General features: G+C 42.9%; 1 protein-coding gene across 2 annotated transcripts; it reads right to left on the reverse strand.

The window, feature by feature from the left end:
- Window positions 1-127: 127 nt before the first annotated feature.
- Window positions 128-7,211, reverse strand: ccdc92 (coiled-coil domain containing 92). 2 transcript variants are annotated; one of them, XM_069706700.1, is made up of 4 exons: window positions 7,194-7,211; window positions 3,916-4,089; window positions 3,273-3,314; window positions 128-2,032 (listed from the first exon to the last, which is right to left on the reverse strand). In XM_069706700.1, exons 2-4 carry the CDS (start codon window positions 4,049-4,051, stop codon window positions 1,224-1,226), a joined length of 987 nt encoding a protein of 328 aa, XP_069562801.1. In that variant the 5' UTR covers window positions 4,052-4,089; window positions 7,194-7,211; the 3' UTR covers window positions 128-1,223. The 2 variants fall into 2 exon arrangements, with proteins under 2 accessions (XP_069562801.1, XP_069562800.1); XM_069706699.1 differs by lacking the exon at window positions 7,194-7,211 and adding an exon at window positions 6,750-6,989.
- Between the last annotated feature and the right edge of the window lie 15,480 nt (window positions 7,212-22,691).

Below are 22,691 nucleotides of genomic sequence, written 5' to 3' on the forward strand. Positions count from 1 at the left end.
TAAGTAGATTTTGGATGATCCCGTACTGAAATTGTTCTGGAAGCTCGTGGTGGCCCGTCACCTTATTAAGACCCTTTTCCCTTTCAACATGTCACCCATTTATATTAATAGAAACCGAATAACCAAACCAGAAAAAGCATTGCTTTATTGATTTGTACACTTCAAGGAAAAGTGATCTTAACATGAGAAGCAGGTTATTAAGTGATTTTTAATTATCATCTTGGTGGTATAATAACTACTGAGAATATCTGAGGTGTTGTTGTATTTTCTATTGTGTTCTATATTAAACAATAAATTAAAAAAAAATAATAATTCATTCAAAATGTACAACCTTTATAAAGTACAGTTAATAATATCACAAAATCCTAGTACAGCAGTGTTTTCAAAAATGCCCTTATATCACAAATAACATTTAATGGATATCGTTTTGACCAAAACTTAACTCTCTCAATGGCTTTCATTATCGCTCAGAAACACACACTTTCGTCCTCACACACACTAATACGCGGCGTGTCTGCTGTCGTTTCATACTGCATTCAAACGTGTACGCCGCTGCTCTTTCATCCCAGTCGGCCAATGAAAAGGTGGAATCACAGCTTCCACCTTGACGACCGGCAAATTTCAATTGCACATTATGCAGCTCATACCTACAGTAATGGTATTATACTGATATCACAAGCAGATGAAAGACATTCGGGGAGTAGTAGTTTAATTGTTTCAGTTATATCCTACGCTGCTGCAGACATCTCCTGTATATAGTTGGTTGATATGTCCAGACTGTCGTGGAGAGGATGGAGCAGACGGATATGTAAAGATAACTAGAAGCCATGACGACACTACGCAGCTTGTGTGTGGTTGAACCGGCTGAGCAGGCACTGATGCAGATATTTGGCTGAGAATTTGTCGTTTGCACCACGTAAGACAGAAGGAAGTGAAAGTCGAAGCAAAAATTCAAGACGTGTATAATACAAGTTTTCATTGGGATGTAAATAAGAAACATTTGGCATGCTTTACAGTAGTCCGTTTCTACTGGAGGTAAAGAAAAATAAGAGTCCTTATGGAGTAGTGTACCACCAACAAAATCATAATTTTGTATTTCTTTTTCATATTGCAGTGTCGAGTAAAAAGCAGGCTACACAGTGGGTCAGGCTCCTTCCTGTTCTTGCGGTGTGGTGTGTATACAGTAGATGTGTGTGTTTATGTGCATGTTAGCGGTTGCAGTGTTAAACTGTCCTGTCGGCTCCCGAGCGCTTCCGCACCACCTTCTCCTCGTTGACCCGGTCCACCGCCAGCGTCTCCAGCTCGGCTTGCGGCGGGGCCAGGGGAGGGGTGCCGTGCGGGATGCGGTGCGCCACGCCCACGTGAGCCCTGTACTGACGGTCCCGAGCGGGGCTGTGACGAGGGCTGGCCGTGGCACCCAGGGGAGGGGCGGGGGAGCGCTCGGAGGCGATGGGAGGGATGACGGTGGGTCGTTCGCGCACGACCTGCGGCTCGGGAGACTCTCTGCCCGCCTGCAGGAAGGGCGTGGGGTCGGGCATGGCTTCGACCGTCTCCCGCAGGACCACCCGCCTGCCGTCCGGCCCGAGGCGGTACACCTCCGTCAGCTCCGGGTGGAGTGGCTGGGAGAGGCTCTTCTTCATGCGGCGACGTGGCGTCTCAGGCTGCCTGTCTTTGGCCGGCGGAGGCGTGGGCTTGTACGAGGTGACTGGACTGACGTTCGGGCTGGCCTCAGACGAACTGCCGGCCAGCAGCTTCTTCTTGGTGGCGTGAAGTTGCGAGGTCAGGTAGGCGATGGTGCTCGCTCTCTGCTCCAGCTCCCCGGACAGAACAGCCAGCTTGTGGCTCTTCATCTTCAGCTCCTCCAGGTACTTTTTCTCCCTCTCTTTGATGGTGTTCTCCAGGACGGAAATCATGGCGTTCTTTTGCTCCAGGTCCCTGAGCAGCTCCGTGTTCTCCTCCTCCTTCTTCTTCAGCTGGGCCTCCAGCTCCTCACACCTCCTCTGCAGCTCCCTGCATCGGGCCTCACTGCTGCCTGCACACGCAATAAAAAGACAAAACAGAAGCCGTTATATATATGTTTATATACTAAAGAGGAAAAGGGGAAAAAAAAAAACCAGACACAATTATCGCAAAACCAGACTAATCATTAGTACATTAGGCGCAGCAGGACACTGGCTGCGGGCCGGCTGTCGATAGACGGAGACGGTATGATCCTATAGAGACTCATCTGCAGTGGGCAGAGAGCTCCAGTCTCACATTACAGCAAAGCCACTGCTCTCATCTGACCTCCATCACTGCTGCCTCCACCCTGCGCTGCCCCACCCAGATACAGCCGGTTTATCTATGGACAATTGTATATTATCTATATAAATGTGATCATCTAAAATGATCTACTTTCAATGTCTACTTTACATACAGTCAGTCTCCCATCACACACAGAGGTGGTTAGAGAGATGAGGATTGCTGCTCCGAGCAGGTTGCAGGCTGTGTATTAGTGCTGTGACAGATAATCTCATTTCCTGCACTTCAATCTCTGAGATGTGCCACACTAACATGATAGTGCCTCTGACTGCAGGCTTAACATTACTGATCCAGGCCAGCCGTGTCAAACAGTCTACTGCATAATGTGACATGTGACATGCCTCCTGTTCAATCGTACAGATCAGTGTGGCTGTCGGTAGCCTGTATGGAAATGGGCCTGCATTCAGCCTGTTGGGGAAGGGGGGGGCTCCCTGACTGTAACGTGGAGCTGGGTCTCAAATCAGACCAGTTATGTGACTCTGGGTCACGGCCATGATTTTGAGGGGGGGAGGGGCAGTTCACAGAGAACATGGAGCTCTTAACGAACAGCAGGGAGTCCTACAGTGAAATGCTTCCTGGATGGGACTGGAACCAGGAAACCGGCAGAGCCCTCTGCTCTCGGGCGTGTGCACTCACACAGACCAGAAAAACACCGATTCATAGCCTCCGCTGTGTGAGAGTTTTGTCTGCTTCTGCTCCTGCTGTGTACTTCCACACTTTGAATCACTTGTTTAAAAAACAAAACAAATCTATACTCTTGAGATATCATTATCAAACCAGACAGAAAAATAAACACTTGAGGCACTTCTGAGTGAATATGATTTTCGAAACAGCGCAGCAGCCCATTAAACTTAAGCAGTAATTACAATTATACAACAAATTCATATCGCTAGTAACTAATGACGCAAGACATTTAATGCCAGTGATGCAACTGACGTGGGTGGGTGCTATTCAGTGTGATGGAGGCTTACCTGAGGGATCAGAGCTTCTCACAGTGAGCTCATATGTCAGGTCTGTGAAACAAAACAAAAACAGAAGTGGGTTACTCGCATGTCTGTGTTACATGAGGTCAGGACAGGGCGGCTATCAAACAGCATGTTCCACACACCGTCGAACTGGCACGGGAAAGCGTGTGTGTGCTTTCCATATGGTGAGGTATTCATTTAATGAGATTAGTGAGAGTTCCATGTCAGCTTCAGTAAACGGGTTAACCGAGGATACAGAAAATCGGGGCTAAATCACACACCGTCCTGTTATTCTTCCTGACGTAGCTGATTGTATCCGTTACCGGTGGTAGGATCGATATAGCTTTTTCTACCACTACAGTGCAGAGTGTAACACTTAAGTGCAACTCGCATAACTCACTATGTTCTCTCTGAAAGGTTTAGTAGCGGCACCACAGCATCTTGCAGACTTTTGGTACTAAATATTTGCTTCCTGTAGGCTGTGCATTTTTCCTTGGTAAGAATTCAAGGACACCCGTATCGTGATTGACATTCAAGTCGGCTCTGCTGTTTCCGCGTATTCTCTCGAGATATCCTCCAAGACGTTTTTAAATGTGCTTGGTTTTCTACGGTGGCGTGAAGGGAAGAGATGCAGCTCCGTGTGGCTCACCTGTGCACTGCTGTTGTAATCTGCGGATCTCCGTGTGCAGCCCCTTCAACGTGCTGGCGTGGTCCTGCTGGAGAAAGAGCAGGTTTTTCTGCGCGCTGTGCAGCTGATTTTCCAGTGTTACATTTGCTGACGCCATGGCGGATTATGTTCGGACGCACACAGCGGCCTTGCAACCTACACACGGAGAGGTAAAGAGAGAGAGAGAGGTAGAAGATGATGTTAATCCTCCCCCTTCAGCCTGTAGAAATCTGGGTTTTGGGATGAACTGCATCTTTTTTTTCTTTTTTTTTCAACAATCTGCTTCAGGCGACCGCTTGAACTATTCAGTATTTGGTAATATCCTCGACTTCATCCGTGATGAAGGTCATTTGATACTCCAATCAACCAACCAAGAACAACAACGGCAAGGCATCGCACAGCGGTTGTATGTGATATCAGTGTTTTTTTTTAACCAGGCTGGGGCTGTAAATGCTTATTGTAATTACCAACCAATCACTGAAATGAGGCTATTGATTTACAACCCAGTGAGAGCTGTGCGGGCCTTCAAAAAGCAGACATCCGAGAGGTAAAGCTAATCTAATAAACACTAATCCAATCTACACTATATTGTAATGGAAATATTCTTCTGCCAACACACGTTTTTTGAATTTAGAGCCTCTGACCCCAAAATGACTTCCCTTTCTGCTGCAAAATAATCTCATTCAGTGTTCACGCCACGATCAATAACAACAATAAAAGCTTGTACATGTAAATAGACACCACAGTGACACTGGGTGTGGCACGCCAGTCCTGAGAGGGCCTCTTCCTTCCTGGCCTCGCCCCGCCTTCCTCCTCCACTCTCTTCCCTGGATGTCTTTGCATCCATGAGCCGAGCCAGTGGGGGAGAGGGAGAGAAACTATCCCTCATTCCCAACACCTCCACCCTCTGCCAGACAGCTGCACTGGGCTACGAGGGTGGAGAGCACATTGATCCCTGCAAAAGCACCCCGTCCTGAGTACAGAGAAAGCCTCTCACTGCATACGCAAGTGTGTTTCAATAAAACATCCCAGAGCTTCTCCGTCTTACATCATCAGCTCTCTAACATGAATAATATATCCCACAACACCTGACTGGACACGAGTTTCAGCAGTTGTATGTGCTGCTGTTGTTGTTTTTTTTTTTTTTTTTCATGACTTACAGAAGAAGAGGAAAGCAGGTGATGACCAAAACACTGGTAATAACAATTCCAGTCAGTGGTCTGCCATAAAGGCTGAGGAGATGATCTATTATTGATGAGTAATATTGAGTCCTTCCGGTAAACCCTGCGCTGCAACCATAGCTCTCATCCCAGGTCTTCTCTAGAATAGCTTGGATAGCTTTCCACTTGCAACGATATGACCTCAGCCAACATCAATATCAACGCAGCTCGCGCCATAGCACGGATGATACAAAGAGCTATAAGTGTTAAGAGCTTCAGTGAATTAAAGATAGACAATAAATCTGATCTAAAACAGAGATTAATGTCATACGAATGTGTCCTTTCCTTGCCGTTTCTTTTCCTAATACACCAGCCAGCATTTCCTCATGCAGAGAATATAAATAATCAATGAACTGCAGCAGCAGGAAACATTAGCAAGTAGGTACAAGAAGAGCTAAGCAGCCACTTCCTGTGAACAAAACCGAATCTGTGCACACAAATGTCCGTACTCCTTCCTGGCACGTCTCCTCTAAATCTGTTGCTTCTATTTCAGGGCAAGATGTCGTTAAAGCACTCTCTGCAATTATCAACCAATTCCTCACGCACTTAAAATGTTTTAGGAAACGTCCCGCATATCACAATCTACTACTCAAGCACAGGCAGCTACAGCCGAGGTGGTGGTGGTGGTGGTGGTGGTGGTGGAGCCGTGCAGATGTAACGGGATGTATAAAGCCCGCCGGGGGGGGGGGGTTACTTTCCACGACACTTTCAGTTTCAGCACCTGCATTGCGGACAGCACCCCGATAGGCAAAGCCGCTGTCGGTCCCGGCACCGGGATCACGACTTCACACTTGGTGTTAAAGATTAAACCCGGCGACATCCTTCGGGACTTGATCTTATTTTGTCGTTACCGAAATAAGACGTCAGCAGTCGGAACCCCCCCCCCCCCTCCACGGGGGGGAGGGGGACCGGCCCAGCGTTGCCTTTGAACGACTTGAAAACACGCCACTTTTCCTGTGCGGTGTTATGAGCCGGTTGTGATTGTAGGATGCCATCACTGCATTGTGGGAGGGGGAAGGAGGGAGGGGGGGTCATCACAAAGGCTGTCCTTGCAGCCGCTGTCAAGGGAGGAGCTGTCCGGTGTCAAGAACCAAACCCCGCTTTACAATCATCCACATTAAAACGAGCCCGCTTTTGTACACAAGTACCGTCCCAGAAGATGAACAAGTGCCGTGGTAAATTCGGCACACGACCAAAACGGGGCTGAACGCCACTTTGAACGAAGCTGCGCGGATATGAGCAGCCCGTTATTAAAACAATTAAAAGATTTCTCTGACGGAAAGAAAAAAAAAAAAAACAGAAGGAATAATAAACACAACAATTTTCAGAGTTAAAAATGTCATTGCTGTCCAGACAGCCGCTGGGATGAATGCCGAAATAAAATTGACACTCGCAACGCGCTAAATAGGCTGCTCGCGACAACAACAACAACAACAACAACAAAAAATATACATCTTAATTTGTATTTTTCTTTTTTCACGTCTTTCAATGAAACCATACAAGGGGAACTAGGTAAGCTATTTATTGATGCTAACCTTAGCTGAAGAGCTAACGATGCTACATCAGCACCTTGACATGATCAACAAAGCAACTTACCTTACAACAACAACAACAACAACAAACAAACAAACCAAAAAAAAAAAAAAAAAAATGTACGGCCGTCGAATATCTTTTATAATAACAGGTTGCGAATTGTCGTTAACCAGACGAGCCGGAATGCGCTCAGGCGGTGTGGCTCGTCGACGCGGGGCATGTCGAGGATGCTGCCGGCGGCTCGCCTCGGTCGGGTGAGAGCGGAGGGCGGCTGTGTCAGTTCGCTGTCATCTCCCCGAGCGACTAGACAAAATAAAGCGATGCATCATGGGAAGACAGAAAGGGGTGGAGGGGGGTGAGGGGTGAAGGGGGGGGGGGGATTAAATACCCGTCTAACCTCCAGACGCGACCATTTCTGACCATTTCAATCAACAGCAGCGATTCAAATTCCTGGGTTGAAGTCAAGAAAGTTTACAACGCAAGCGGCTTAAAACAGTGTTTACTAACCTTTAAATGACATGAAATGTGGAAGTGTTGGCGGCGGCGGTCAGAGAGGAGGGGGGGGGGGGACGGGGACGGGGGACGTGCTTACCGTTACCGTTTGCGGTGAACCAGCGTCATCACCATAGCAACGGGATCTGTCAACCTGTTCCCGCGGTGACGCGTTCACGCCATCTAGCGACCGCGGCGGGAACATAAGAGGTGAGATACGCGATCGTTTTGATTCTCGAGATTTGTTGCGCTGTGTTTTTTTTTTTTTTTTTTTTTTTAGTCGTCAGGTTTCACGTTTTATGTGACAAAATACTGAAGTGAATTCATGAAAATGGATGAAAGTTTTTTTTTATTTTTTATTTTTTTTGGGGGGGGGGTGTACTGCAGCCGGTGGACAGCAGAGGGGAGTGTTGCCCTTCTCTGCCACTCTGCCACTTTAGGCACACTGGGATTATTTGCCATACTTTCTGATGCGTAACACTACTTTTCACTCTTTTCATCACACACGTAGAGAAGAGAGAAAGAGGCTTAAAGGCTCAAACGGAACCTTATGGGCAGCATCTGCATTTGCCAAATTATTAGTGTGAGGAGCATGTAGAGAGAAGTATGAAACCCAGCTGATAGATGTTTCTGAAATTATGAATCTGTCTAAATTTCACAGTTTTCTTTACGCTGTATGTTTGACATTTATATATATATATTATTATTTTTTTATTTGTGTGGGGTTTTAACTGTCCTCCTCAGCACTCTTTTGTTTTGTTTTTCATGTCATACCGGCTTTACACTGAGTGACACATTACTATAGTTTATAGTAAACTGTAGTAATAGTTTACTATTACTGTTACTATTAATACTCCTTTTATTCTATAAATTAAATGCTCTGTTATGTGTTTATTATATGCAATTCGTTCGATTTGCTAAAATTCAGTTCATAAATTGTACAGTTTACTGCTCCCCATGTAGTTTTCCAGAAGAATAATTAAACTCGGTCTAATCTTAAATGATACACTCTCAGTTTTCTTGTCTGGGGTATAAAAACTTTGGGAAACAGTAGCCTTTTCATTACTGACCCAAAATATCACTTTAAATTATTTCTGGCAGAAGAAATTCCTCAGCGACATAGCTACTGCGTAAAACGATACAAATGAAAAGCATTAATTTTCATTCCCGACCTAAGAATGAGTCTCACATGTACAAAAAGAAAATATCACGTGGAATAAATGGAATTATTGTCCACCTCCAGAAATGTTATTTTTCGGAAGCAGCCTTTAATCTCTCCCTGGCTTTGGCATGTTTGCGATAGGGATTAAATTCTTCTCATTTCTTTATTTTTAGTGATTCTGGCACACTTCCCAGCTGCCTGCAGAAAGCAAGTAGTTTAGGGGAAGGTAAGGTATCCTCGCACCAACAAATCTGAGGTGAAAAAGAATTCCCCAACAGAGACCCCCACCTTCCATGTGATTTGTTTTACTTGCACGCTGCTACAGACCTCCATATATCATAACAGGTTGTAAACTAGCTCATTGAGAGCAACTAACCAAATAAAACAGGCAGGATTGACTCTGGACTCCTCCAGCGACTCTGACCATCTTACAGCCGTTGTTTTTTTGGCGTTTGCCAGCAGGATCCGGTGTTGGGTAGAATCCAGCTGAGAAATATCCTTCACACAAGCTGACCAAAGCCTCTCTCCCACCTGAGCTGCCCACAGTGGGATTTCCTTTAACAATCTGGCAGCCCTCGTAAATATGTCTGCAATTTACTGCACAGTCTTTATATCAAGTGATATGTAGGGGGTTTTTTTTTACGAGGAGGCCAAGGAAATACATTCTTTTCAAACACAGCCATGCACTCAGAAATATTCCAAGTGATGCCGTACAGACGGTGGCGACGGTGCTGGACACGGGCCCAAAACGTCATACGTTGTACTGGTGGAAAAGCAATAAGAGGGAACTATTAGGCTTTTGTTACCACTTCTGGGCATCGGTCACACATCACTGAGGATCAAACAGCTAATTTATACCTTTCTGAAATGTGTCTCTGTGGTGTAGTTGCTGGATAAGAAACAGATAGCGCTATAGTCCTTGTCATAGAGTTACATATGAAATGTAAGCACATAGCAGCCGGTCTCACATGGCAGTTTTACTGCCCCTGCTCTGACACGCTGCCAACACCAACACTTCTCAGGTTGTAATAGTTTTACAGTTATTATATTGAGGTTGGCAAGTCGAAATGCCTCTAAAACTCTGAAAACCTAATTTAATTTTCCAAGACCGCTTTTTTTTTTTTTTTTCATGAATGTGTCATTTGTGTAAAAGCTTCAAAGTGAGTCACTGACAATTTTATAATGGCACATTTAATACTGGATGTAGAGTATCTTAATGTAAAATGCAACTGGACAACATTTTAACCCAAGATCAGTTATTTTTTAATCATTTTACCATCATAAGACATGGTACACTACACGCAGTAAGTAAACATGCGTTTGTGTGCTCATACAACAGAAATGAGTGCAGGCTTTAAATAGGGCGGCTCAATATGTTTTAGCCAGATGTTCAGTCTATTACAGACATTTGAATCATCGCTCTGTCCAGTGGTAAATGGACCCAGAGATGTTTCTATTTTGATTTGCCCTGTGCTTGTGTGGTATGGAAAGTATTTGTCCTCTCAAGCACTTAACACAAAATCTACCGTATGACTGCTGGTAGCATCTGGATTTTATATGAAGCCATCTGAAAAGAAAGTGGCAGAATATGTGAAATGAGTACCTAAAGTAAAGGTTATTTCAACAGCAATCAGCTTCTCTGACACAGTTTTGTACCCACCAATTAATTCATGACAAATTTACTAGCTGACAAAACATAGGTGAACACAGGGAGGAAATTACAGCCAACTTGTTACATAGGACCCTCATGGAAAGCTCTGCTATGGAATCATTTTGCTGCCACTGCCAAAATGTCTCAGCCTTTATTCTGGTAATGAGGCTGGACTGCAGGAAACCATACTTTCTACGCAACTTTTCTTTTTTTCTTTTATAGCCCAGGGAGAGCAGTGCACTCGATGGCATTTAAAGTGACACTTTAATTACTAGTGGTTAATAGACCGCTAACACCGAACTTTGAAGTGGCTGTAACTCAAGGTGCCAGACTGAGCAGGAAAAATGTGTGCCATGCTACAATCCTTCCACACAAACTGGTACAAGACACGGTATGATAAGACACGAATCTGAAATGAGCTGATGAAACAGATCATGAGGGCTCGCAGGGCAAATCAAAGAGAAGCAATTAAAGATATATGTGGCTCTGAGTATTCTGTCTGAAGGGCTTTTTAATTAGTTAAAACAATATCTTCAGCGTGGGAGCCTTCAAAGTAAAGTGAATATGTCAGAAAATACTCTTTATATTTCAAAAACTAATGGAAGAAGTGTAAGAGAATCCATTATTTAAAGTCCCTGTATGGTCTGGAAGATACAATAATGATCTTAAACATAAAGTTTGATGCTTGTAAAAATAAGTTAAACTGGAGTCCCCAGGCAGGTAACAATTACACAATGATATACTATGAAAAAAAGGAGACAATAAATTTCACGTTTTATTATTTCAGACTAAATATTAAGAGGCTGAACACTGATGTTTGGGGTACGCCCAGTATACACTTCAAATTGTAAATGCTAAATGCAAATATGAAAATACAGCACAATCTACACGCACTCTTCTTTTATTAGGCATAGATGTGTGTTTTGGTGTTCAATGCTATGCAAAAAGCTAACCCGTGTGGTGAGAGTTCACAGTTCAGGTCGACAACCAACACAGATGAAGAAGCAGATTTGTGCGTCCTGGATTCAGAAGAGTCATAAAATCCTCCAGGCTCCTATTTCAACCACCTCAGCCATTCACGGTGCACCACTATAATCACTGCTCCAACATACAGCTCAAAGATTCTCTGTTTTTCCAGAGACGCAGGAGACTGGTTGTAGGTTTTCCCTGTTTTCGAGAGAAATATTTCATCCTGGTGTCTAGTCACAATAAGGATGAGAATTCCGCTGACTTCCACAGTTCATGTGCCCATGTTTATCCTTCATCAAACCACTGCTGGAGCATGCAAAAAGAGATCTTATAACAGTGGATGTTGAACTGCAGTCTTTGAAATATAATGTGTGGAATATTAGCTAGCAGTTCCAAATAATGCATATGCCACATAACCTTTATGTTAATGTCCATAACAACATATCAGATAGCACGTGCTAATGCTTGAAATGTCCTTGTGGGTGTTTGTGTCTGTGACATGGTGGTGACCCCTGTAAGATGCAGTGCTGTGGCTTTTGCACTGTCATGTCTTAGACTCTGCAGTGTGTCAGCTGCTGAACTAAATATCTTTTGAATTGTGCTGAGAGTACAAGAATTTGGCTTTTTTATTTTTCTGTTGAAAGTCAGACCAGGCGCAGTTCTAACCTGAGAATGATGGAAGGGTTTGAACTTAACCACAAGATGACCCCTAAAGCGCACAATCTAACACGTGTACTGTTGATGGTAAACAGGTCCATATGTTCACTAGGACCCCAGTAAACACATCCTCAATATCTGAAGAGTAATATGACAATTTGGAAAAAAGAAAATAAAGACTTATTTGCTTTCTTGCCCAGAGTTAGATGAGAAGATTGATCCCACTCTTATCTGTGTGCTAAATATCAAGGTATAGTTAGTTTAGCTTAGTATAACAAATAGCACAACAAATATAAAAACTCACTGTTTGTTATGTGCCAGGAAACTCGTGGAAACTCCAAGAAGTTACTCATGCCACCTAAAAAAATGCTGAAACAGAAAGGCACATAATCCCGTATCCTCGTCCGATACTGATTTCCGACAAGTAAATATAAGGCTACAATCAGGAGTTTAAGGCTGATCATAAAAGCAGGAAATGGAAGAAAATAATTTACCAAAGGTAAAAAATCCATCCTGTACCAGCACCTCTACAGTTTACTAATCATCACGTTAAACCTTGTTTATTTAATCCATAGTAGGATTTACGTGCAAAAACTACAATTTTTTTTAATCTGAGGGGTTAGGAGGATTTTGTTTGTTTGGCTACTTCTAGCTGTTTTCCCCTTTTTCTATTATACTAAGCAAAGCTAAGCAGCTGCTGGCTAAAACCTTGTATTTACCAGACAGACGTTAGAGTGATATTGATTTGAGGGAATTTCCCAAAATGTCAAGCAATTCCTTTAATCTACATGGACACTGATTTTGGCCTTCTTGAAGTTCCTATTTGCTGTGACCTCAAAATCTGCAGGAAAATAAGAACATATTGATTTTTATAGTTTTGGTCAGGGAGAGTAAAATGATTATCGTCTGTAAGACACGCCTCAGTTTGTACTTTCTGTATGTGTTTATTGCCCTTATCCGGCCCAGGTATGTCAGCTCCTCTTTCCAGAGTGTGGAGCTGAGCATGGGACTCATGCTGAAAGAATCGAAGGCTGTAAATAAACACTGGCTGCTGTTTATACATCTCACATATGGATTTTAGTGCTCGTGTGATCTCTAAAGGCCTTGGGCCCGCTCTAGTCAAGCTGGGCTACTCATCCTTTAGCACACAACTCCAAATAAAACAGAGCTGCTCAGCCAAGCAAAACCCACTACAGAGCTATTTTCCACCATCTGTGTGGCCAGGCAAAATACAAGGAAACCATTTACCCGGGCCGTCGCAGATCAAGAAGCACTAGATCAGTCGGATTGACGAAAAGGCCCAATCAACACACTGTCAAGGCCCTTCCTAAAGTTGTCCACTTCCTCTGTGGGGGTAAGTGAAAAGCTTCACCTAACCTTGTGCCTCTCCCAGCAGAAGAGCTGCTTCACAAGCTTCTTGCACCCCGCCCTGTCTGAGCAACCTCCTTGAACTGAAAACATTTGCTTTCTACCAGTGTCTTTCATTTCTTCCCACCATTCAAGTCTGACACATTTCATCCACATTGACAACATCCTGAGTTCCCACATCGGTTCAAGACCTTCCAAGTTACTTGCCAGATATTCTGCTTCATACTGGTGCTGCATTCACCTGTTGCCAACGTCTGCCGGAGTCTTCCAGCTGCTCTCTGCGGGCCTGTTGTCTTTTCAGATGTCTGCAACAGGGACATCTCTGCTCCATGTGGCTGCAGAGGCAGGGTCCTCGGGGCCTCATGGAGGGACTCAACTTGACTATCCTTTTTCAAAGAGGACTGAAGAAGACCACAAAACCCCTTGTCCCAGCTGCTTGGCTGGAAACCCAACACCAGCTGGGCTCTGTGAGACCAGTCAGCACAGGAAAGCCACAGATTACACTCTCCGCTGCCATCTTCAGAAACACCGCTGACGTCCTTGGCTGTCAGTCCCCCTCTGCAACAAAAGTCAGAACATTTCAATGTCTCGGATGAAGGAATTGAGTACTTATGAATACAAAAACAAAAATTATGTAAATGTTTTGATTACATATAATTCTATTGTTGTTCCATCTACAGAACGTTCCCTTCACTGAGCTGCTGCATTTTTTTTCTTGTCTAATTTTGATTGTTGGGCTTCTAATATAATTTTCAAGAGCAGCTTTAATGAGCCTCTCAAACCCAACACTATGCAGATGATTCCTTCAGTGCACATTCTGCTGTTTAGTGGCAAACGTGATAGAGTTTCACTTCAGGAAATTCTTTCCATGCTGTATTTTCATTTAGACAGAGGCACAGCTCGAAACTCTATGACAGCCCTGCTCCAGTGCCCCAGAGTGTGCGATGAAAAGAGACTTTATCTGCCACTCACTCTGACTCATTACCATGAATGACACCATGCCGAAAAGGCTCAGACAAACAGTCAACAATACAAATTGGACCAGCATCTACCTGCTGGGTTGACAAAATAAGTGCCTTTTCCATCTTTTCATTCAGATTTTTCTGCGCACTTCCACCAATTAAACTGCTGTGATTTTAAATCTGTTGACACATGCAGAAGTTTGACAATCATTATATAATACCATTTCATTTTCCTGGGGCAATATCACTGATAAACACACCTTGACATAAATCATTCATGTAACTGTTTTGTTGCTTCTCCTGGAGGAACAGAACTATTCATGAATCAAGTGCTTGGCAGCGTCTCCTGGCTTTAATAACAGCAACACCAGGTGACACTGTTCTGACTTGCATCTCTAAATACCCTGCAGTAATGTAATAAATGCAACACAAGAACTCGCCCCTGTGTCATTTTTGCAAAAACGTATTGGGAAGCACAAGTTCAAAAAAGGTCTGGTTACCACAGTGCAACCACAACGGGATCTCTGATACGGTGTGAAGCAACAGAGGTGGTTAACCTGCAGACTGCAGTGTACAAATCACTCCATGAAGGTGTACAACTGTGACCGTCTGCGACCAGAAGTCCACCGGTATGCCGTGTGATGAAGGAAATTACTCTGAAAAGGCCGACACGCATGAAATAAATTGTACAAACTTGATGGAGGGAGAAATTGGAATTGGGGGTTGTGTAAACTAAGCTGCTGTCTGTGCTGTCGGCTCTCTGCTGAGCCGAGCAGCTGGTGAGCCGTCAAGGTAAAGTGAGCAGGGTACGAGCAACAACATGCTGCCATCACAGCTTCTGCCCCAAAAATGGTAATTAGGAGGGGAGCAAGGTTAGAGCAAAAGTTTGAACTACACCGTTAATACATGTTATTTATTTTTGATATTATATTATTGATTATGATGAAACTATAAAGAATGAAACCTGTAGGGTTTTTATGTTATTTTTTTTAAGATCATATTATCTCCTGTAGATCAAAATTCTATATCAGAGACCTTTTTATTTACTCCATAGGAACTGAGGTCAAAGGCGGTTGGATGGGTCAAAGCCAGGACAAAATCCAGGAGACAAAGGTTGGGTTAGAGTTTCATATGAAAGTGATGTGGATTTCTTCAAATAAGTCTTTTTTCAATCAAGTACTTTGGGTGCCTAACCCTAATCAAGTAGTTTTTTCCTAAACCAAACCATGTGGTTTTTGTTGGCTAAATCTAAGGCATCTTAATTTTCAACCATGACATTATATCCTGTAGAGGAATGACAGGTGTGTTACACGCTTTGGCATGATACCAGGTCAGAGCATTTTTACGCTTTGGAATGATACCAGGTCGGGGCATTTTTAAATCTTGTTTTCTAAGCTATTCAAAAGGAGAAAAAGGACTATTGTTGTGTTGGAGGACCTCACTATAGTTTTGGTCCGTACTAGTCATTTCCTGACGTCCTGCTGGTTGCGAGCTTGCAGATAATTCTCCGTTTGAGGGTTAGGGTTATTTCAATTTTTAGTTTTTTTTGGATGATTTTTTTTTTCTTTTTTCTAATCATTCGTCAGCTTTACATGCTTTAAACTGAGCCAGGTTGGATTTTTCCCCATTTTCCAGTCTATATCCTAAACTAAGCTAACCGGATGCTGTTTTTTTTTTTAAAAAAATACAGACTGTGGAATCAATCTTCTCATCTATGGCTTGGCAAAATGTTGAACTATTCTTTTAAGATTTTGGGTCCAAAATTTTGGAACAAAATATCTGCATTCAGCAGTTTTTAAGCTGAAAAATATCAGTGTCATCTTTCAAACGTCTGCAAGTTGCAGGTGAGACAGCCAGAGAGAGAAAATGGGAGCAGAGATGATACTGAGGGCAACAGAGAGGCGGTGTGTTTGTGCACATTCCTGGAAGCCACAGCTCCTGTTGGCAGGTTGTCCTCCTGTGCCTGTTAGCCCTCCCAACTCCACGTGTTTATGTCTTGGGTTTCTCTCCTTCTCCCTCCCTCTCCAAATATTTTCTAATGCCACTGAAGAATGTTCTAATGTTGTTGAAGCAGTGGAGCGGTCACATTCAATGAGCAGAATCGCTGTTTTTTCTTTCAGCTCATACTTTATGAAGAGGCTGTACTCAGCCATTCCTCCTTCTTCTTCTTCTAATCCCACTGACAATAACCAAAACCTCATGTGAGGATTCACTATTTTTGCCTTGACATAATGCACACACCTCACGGGACAAATATAAGACTGTACAGTTGCATAAATGTAAATAAGAGACCTGGTTTATTTCTACAACTCACTGAGAAATATTTGCTTCGGGATTAACTTGAATGTCTTCTTTGTTGGCTAAAAATAAAGCTGTGGTGTAATGGAGGGTATCTGTGGCCCAGTTGGTTCCCCTGCCGGTGGGCTCAGAGTGGGTCTGCAGGGCCCCTCTAATTCAGCCCACATATATTCCTGCGTTTTTCAACCATAAATAAACAGAAACCACACAGTCTGGCCACGGCCTGACAGGGAAGGTGTAAACTACACAACCGCAATGTAGGGGCAAGCCTCACGGAGCTTCGGTGAGCCACTCAAGTTAGATGAAGACTCAGTGGTCACTGAGGTTACAGCCTATAGTGGGTGATTACAGTTACAGTAGTTCTACGTTCTGGCAAATGTGCATCTCTTTCTAGATCAGAAGATCTATGTGCCAATCCCATGGCAGTGCACTAAGAGATAAACTGTAGCCACAAACTGCTGAGCTTATTTTAGCATAAAGACGAGAAGCATGGCGAAACAGCGAGCCTGGCTCTTTGTGTGTTCAGGCAGCCGAGAGTTGGGAAGGTTCCCACTTGGGAACATCCCATTTCCTGGTTAAGTGGGTTAACTAACAGGCAATGTAGCAGCCCCCAGAAAATCTGCTCCATTTCTGCTGTCAGAATACAGGAAAGTGACAAACAACCTTGTCAATATCAATATAAACCAACACACGGATGAAATGGAGCTCAGAAGGTCAGTATTACTACATTTCAACCAAGCAACAGTGACGTCAACCCTTTGTTTGTGAACTGCTGTTTTGAAGCCTTGAGTTTGGAAACCAATGAGAAAGCGGGACTTGAGTTAACAACACCATAAGAACTTGTGGAAAAAAATGTATTTACTTTGTATTTCATGAGAGAAGTTGAATGGAAGTCTATGGAGCCACAGCCTTTTTGGAGCCATCCCCTAGTGGTCCTCAGTGGTACTGTAGTTTATGGCACTTCCACCTTGGCCTCACTTTACAGACCCGAAAGCTACATCCACTTTTATATACAGTCAATGATTTCTACACATTTTGATCTACAGCTGTTTTTAACATTCAACACAGCTAGAAAATGCACAAGCTAGGCTAACCAAGTCTGGCTATTTTCAAAGCAAGTACAATTCTTCCTTTCACCACAAAAACTGGCACATCAAGTGACGTCATAGCTTGATAGAGATTTAAAAACCAAAAAAAACAACCAAAAAAACCCCCACTTTCCTCACATGTATGTATAAACAATGACAACAAACACAAACCATACGCACCGTTTCCCACACATAAGCTGATACGTGACAGTGTGTGCACCTCATGCATACCTCAGGCCAAGTCTACACAAGGTCTCCAGAGATAGCTGTGAGTGCTGTGATGGAGTGGACGTGACACAGCATGAAGTGGGAAATGTATCCTCACAATAAAACATTGTTTGTTCCCTGTGTTGATAGTTTTATTATATTCTAAGTGATGAATGACTTTGCAAAGTTTGTTTTGATATGATCTCTATAAATCACAGATAAGCTGATGTTAAATAATGATGAGTGACATATCCCCTACAATGATGACTTACAGGTATCTCAATTGCTGTAAATAGTCACAACTATGAAAATGAACAGCTGTTCATTGTCAAGTCAGCAGATGTGAAGCGGGCAAAAGTATCAGTATATGCAAACAAGTGATTCAGCGTGTATCAACGTGTCGGTTTTATGGCTAACTGTTGCTTGTGCTTCATATAAAGCTCCCTTCTGTAGCTGCTTTTAAATTAGACAACATGTTTGTCATCTGCCTGCTGCTTCATCTTGTGTGTGCATGTGTGTATGGACACCTCAGGACAGGGCACCATGCTAAAAATAAGGTTGTAGAGCTATACTATACTGGGGCTTGTAAAATTTGAATATAGGTCTTTAGTGGCTCACCTAAGTTAATTAGAAAAAACATATTGTATACTACCCTCTGATTCATCATTGTGATTATAATTAATGCTATTTAAAAGTTATTATTTAATCGAATAAAGAGTCACTTCAATTGTAATATCTCAAAAACATAAACATAAATACATATTGGAGCTCAGAAATAGCTCATATACTTCATAATGATCAATTATAAGTTAAAATCTTCTCTTTGCACGTCATACTAAATGTTATTTAAAAGACTCAGCAGATTTCCATCTCGTCAGACAAGATTCCCTCTTTCACACAGTAAGTCTGTCTCCTCTGAACCAGCTTGGGCAGAGAGGACATATCTGCTGCAGCCGTGCAGATACGTAGCTGACGATTACCGCAGGTAAACTCGCTTATTACTGCGCTGAAAATGAAGGGCTGCGGTTGCCAACGGGGACAACACTATTTCACTGGGGCACACACTGCACACTCATGTCAACGTTTCTGATAAACAGGGTATAAATGTTTCAACAGGACAGCATATTGAAAATTCTGGGGGAGTATATAAACTGTGAAATTGAGGGTAATATTATTTGTGTGCACAGCTGGCACTTTTTGTATATATACTTGGCAAATGTGACTTTGCAGTGAACAGATCTTGGACTGAAGGGTGCCTGCACTGGAGTGTTTCAGTTGCAGCCAACATCCTGAAGTGGGATATTTACCTTTCACTCTAAAATCAGGAAAAGAAAGTTAAAATCCACAACCAAACTGTTTGTTCAGCAGCTGTTTAGTCAGGTGAACACGCTCTAATTGAGTATTTTCCTACTTTTTCAGTGGACTACTGATAATATCATAGAACTATCAGCCTTTAAAAGTTGTAATTAACAGCTCAAACAAAGCAGGCTGGGCAAAGAAAATCACCATGTGCTGCAGACGTAGGAACATTTTTATTGCTCCAGCTCTAATTCTCTAATAGCCCCAGAAAAGCATGCAAAGTAGACTGGCAATCTGCTGTATTAATAGGTGCATCCCATTTATCCTTTGTTGATGCAACATAATGATCTGTATTTTCAAAATAAAAGCTCCCTAATCAACCAGCAGTTATAAACTCTTTTAATGAACCACTTTACTGGAGTTTCTCTTTACAAGTTTCCTTCAATGAGAAGAAACGTCGAGACTGGCCTATAAGTCCAAGCACTGGAAAAAAAATCCCACAGAAATAAAGGAATATTTTATGAGAACAAGCAGATTCGTAACAGACAAGCTGTCAGGGACATTTTCCACTCCAAACATGAGCCACGCAGGAAACTGCAATGAGCAACAAAACAGCTGGTAAAGTTTACAGGCCTGCAGCAATTTATTCATACGTTAAAAGAGCAAAAACTTTGAAGAGGTTGTTTACTTGAGGTCATTCAGGACAGCCCATGCTGTGCGAATAAGACAGACATGGGGGAGAGACAGCCAGCGGGGCAGCTACCTTGTCATATTTTAGATCACAAAAGTTCAGACAATGTGAGTAAACTTGTAAAAACATTTACGTACTGAGGTAAAGTTGTTAAATTCCCAACAAACTCGTGCCAGTCAAGACGCTGGCATACAATCTTACACTTACCAAAGAGTGACTTAGTTTCCTCCCATGTTGGCTCTTTAAATTGAGGCTATACTGCACAGACATATACTTTGCTGGCAAAGAAAAATAAAGCCCACAGTGAGAAAAGTAGAATATGCCACACACAGGCTGTTTACATCCACTCTGCTACACCGGGGATAATGTTGAGAGATGCTGTTGACTGACCCCAGATATGAACGTGACCTTCCCTCTGGTTTGATCCTCTCCAGACTCACAGGCTTGACAGTGACACCCACTGGTCTTCATTATTTGTTATATTTCCTTTAGCGGTCTGGAATTCATCAAACATCGTCCTGCAGAGTCCCACATCTACATTTAGTTGTGACATTTATTTAACAACAAGCGTTAGTCTAGCACCATTAACAGGTCAAAGTTTTCTTTCATCCAGTGACAAAACCTCACATCTACAAGATAGATGGGTACAATCTATCCAGACAATGTGTCCATCATCTGTTCAAAACTGTAATTTGTACAATACTTTGTTTTTTTTTTACTAAATTCCTGCAAAACTAATGACGTAACTATCAACCTCAACAAATGTTAGAATGCACGCTAAATAAAGATAGAAACCATGGAAAAACTGCCTGCTATATATCATCAGGTTAATATGTTGACATTAGCATTTAGTTTAAGGCACTACAGCCTCACAAAGCCGCTGTACAGGCTCTTGTTACCATAATTATTCAATTTAGGAAGAAGATTGTCAAATATTTTCTTCAAAGCAAGTTATTTCTTGTTGCTTTTTATAAAAATTGTACTTCATTGTTACTTTGCCTTTTTGCTTCCTCTTGGTAAAATAAAAGTGAAATAGTACATTTTCTATCATTTTATAAAAGCCTCTTGCCCTTAAAAGTGTTCAGCATCTGTGAATGCAGAGACCTTTGACATACAATAACAGCCTGCTCCTTCCAGACATGCCTAAACACACACTCACAAAACCACACAGGCCATTTGGCAGCAGCTTGTCAACATTCATCTCCACGAGCTCTCAGATTGCTGAATCACACACAGCTATGGACTCTGGACTATAAAGAGCTATAGCTGAGAACATAAACTGTTGAATGCAAATAAGGTAATAAAATATACGGCCGCTGCGGTCTTGGCTTTGTTGTAGGCGAGAGTCCTCGTTGTGAGTAAGGCAAACAGGACAGTTACCGCAGACTGCACCAAATTCAATAGCAACAAATTACAAAATGTACCACCTTTACTCATAGAGCAGTCCTATTCTGTCAAGTATTAAATATAGCAGCTAAGCTTGTAGCCTTACAGAGCATTTTTGTGCTCAAAAAGTGGGCTACTATAAAAGTTTAAATTCAAATGTGGAAGGTGACGCCACTCCAGCTCTCCTCCGCCTTCCCTCCCCTTGTATATTTGTACAGGTGCACGCATGATGTATGTGTTACAGCCACTGTGTGACTGAGCACTGACCCATTTCCACCATTTGGCACGCTGGCACGCTGGCACTGCTGCGTCTGTCCCGAGCAGAGAGGCTGTGAGGCCGAGCAACAAACAGCCCTCTGTCACTGAGAAGAAGCCACACTTATACATAGACTGTATATAAAAGTGGACATAGCCTCCGGATCTGAAACATAAAGCCAATGCAGTGGCTTAAAGTGCAATACCACTGAGGGACACTAGGGGCTGGCGCCAAAGTGCCTCTGGTTCCAATTCAAAAAGGGTCAACTTCTCTCGTGAAATATTGAGTTGAAATTTCTTTTTTTTCAGTCATTATGGTATCGTTAGTTAAATTCATTCTTTCTGATCAGTGTTCTGGTGGACATTGTGAAAATAATTTCATAATTAGTTAGATATTAGGCCTCAAAAAGAGGTGTGTTTGGGGGCATGCCTGGTTTGATTGACATGCCTGGGGTACAGCTATGTTGTCTGTATAGATGCACGGCAAGCGGTACCCAACCGTGACGTCACCCATTGTTTGTGAGCTGCCGTTATGAAGCCTGGAGTTCAGATTTTGTCTGTCACTATCTTGCTATTTCGGAGCCAAAAGTGACCATATTTGGACGAGCTGGTGAGGAGCGGCGGATAACTCAGACTATATCTGACTGGGTACCCGAGAATTATACACCTCGCCCACCTATCGTGGAAACCTGACTGCACTGCAGGCCTGTCAATCAAACAGACAAACCCCCAAAAATGTAATTAATTATGGGATTATTTTCAGAAAACTAATAAGAAGGTGGTACTTAAGCAAATGACACCTTTGTTAAATTTTATATACAGATGGCGGTGGAAGAATTCCCAGACTCAAACCTTCAGAACGAAGGTGCATACATGTCCACATGGAACATATATATCATGTCAAATTTGCACACACACACAGGAGCATTAATCCCATACTACAAGCCTCATTTACGTTGTAAAACTACTGCGATTAAAACACCATCTGCTCTGATTCCACCACCTTCACCGACCATTTAACAGCAAGAAGTTTGTCAAAACACAGACAGAGTGATGGGGGGCAGAAACAATCGGCATGGCAAGTATCAACATGAGGGGGCTTGGTGGGAAAAGGGAGGGAGGAGCGGTGCATAGAACCATAATAAAAGCTGAACTTTGAGGATAGCTTTCACTACCTCTTCTGCCAACTCAAGCACATGAAATGCTGCACCATCAACAAGCGAGTATGTCACTGTTGTGTCCCTGACGCTGACTCACACCCATTCTTCAGAGCTGTGCTCCCCTGACACGTCTCTTTGTTATTCCACACCCAACTGTTTCAAACATCAAGGAGGCTAAGGACACTGACGCATTTTTAAATTTGAAACATAACATTATCATTATTATCAATATCATTATCATATTACATTATATGTTAACACATCGAATCGAGGAGAGATTTTGATCAGCATAACGTGTATTGCTTCAGGGTGCTGGAGACAGCAGACCTCCTGGATGTATGAACCACCTCCCTATTGGAT

Source organism: Brachyistius frenatus, unplaced genomic scaffold (assembly GCF_029030835.1).
Source record: "Brachyistius frenatus isolate BFR_SWC_R1_liver_20210118 unplaced genomic scaffold, ASM2903083v1 Contig_64, whole genome shotgun sequence".
Classification (NCBI taxonomy): Eukaryota; Metazoa; Chordata; class Actinopteri; family Embiotocidae; genus Brachyistius; species Brachyistius frenatus.

Coding starts and splice junctions, on each gene's coding strand:
- ccdc92 (XM_069706700.1), bottom strand. CDS start 4,051: ATGGCGTCAGCAAATGTAACACTGGAAAATCAGCTGCACAGCGCGCAG. Junction 3,315..3,915: donor ATTACAACAGCAGTGCACAG/GTGAGCCACACG, acceptor TTTGTTTCACAG/ACCTGACATATGAGCTCACT. Junction 2,033..3,272: donor GAGAAGCTCTGATCCCTCAG/GTAAGCCTCCAT, acceptor TTGCGTGTGCAG/GCAGCAGTGAGGCCCGATGC.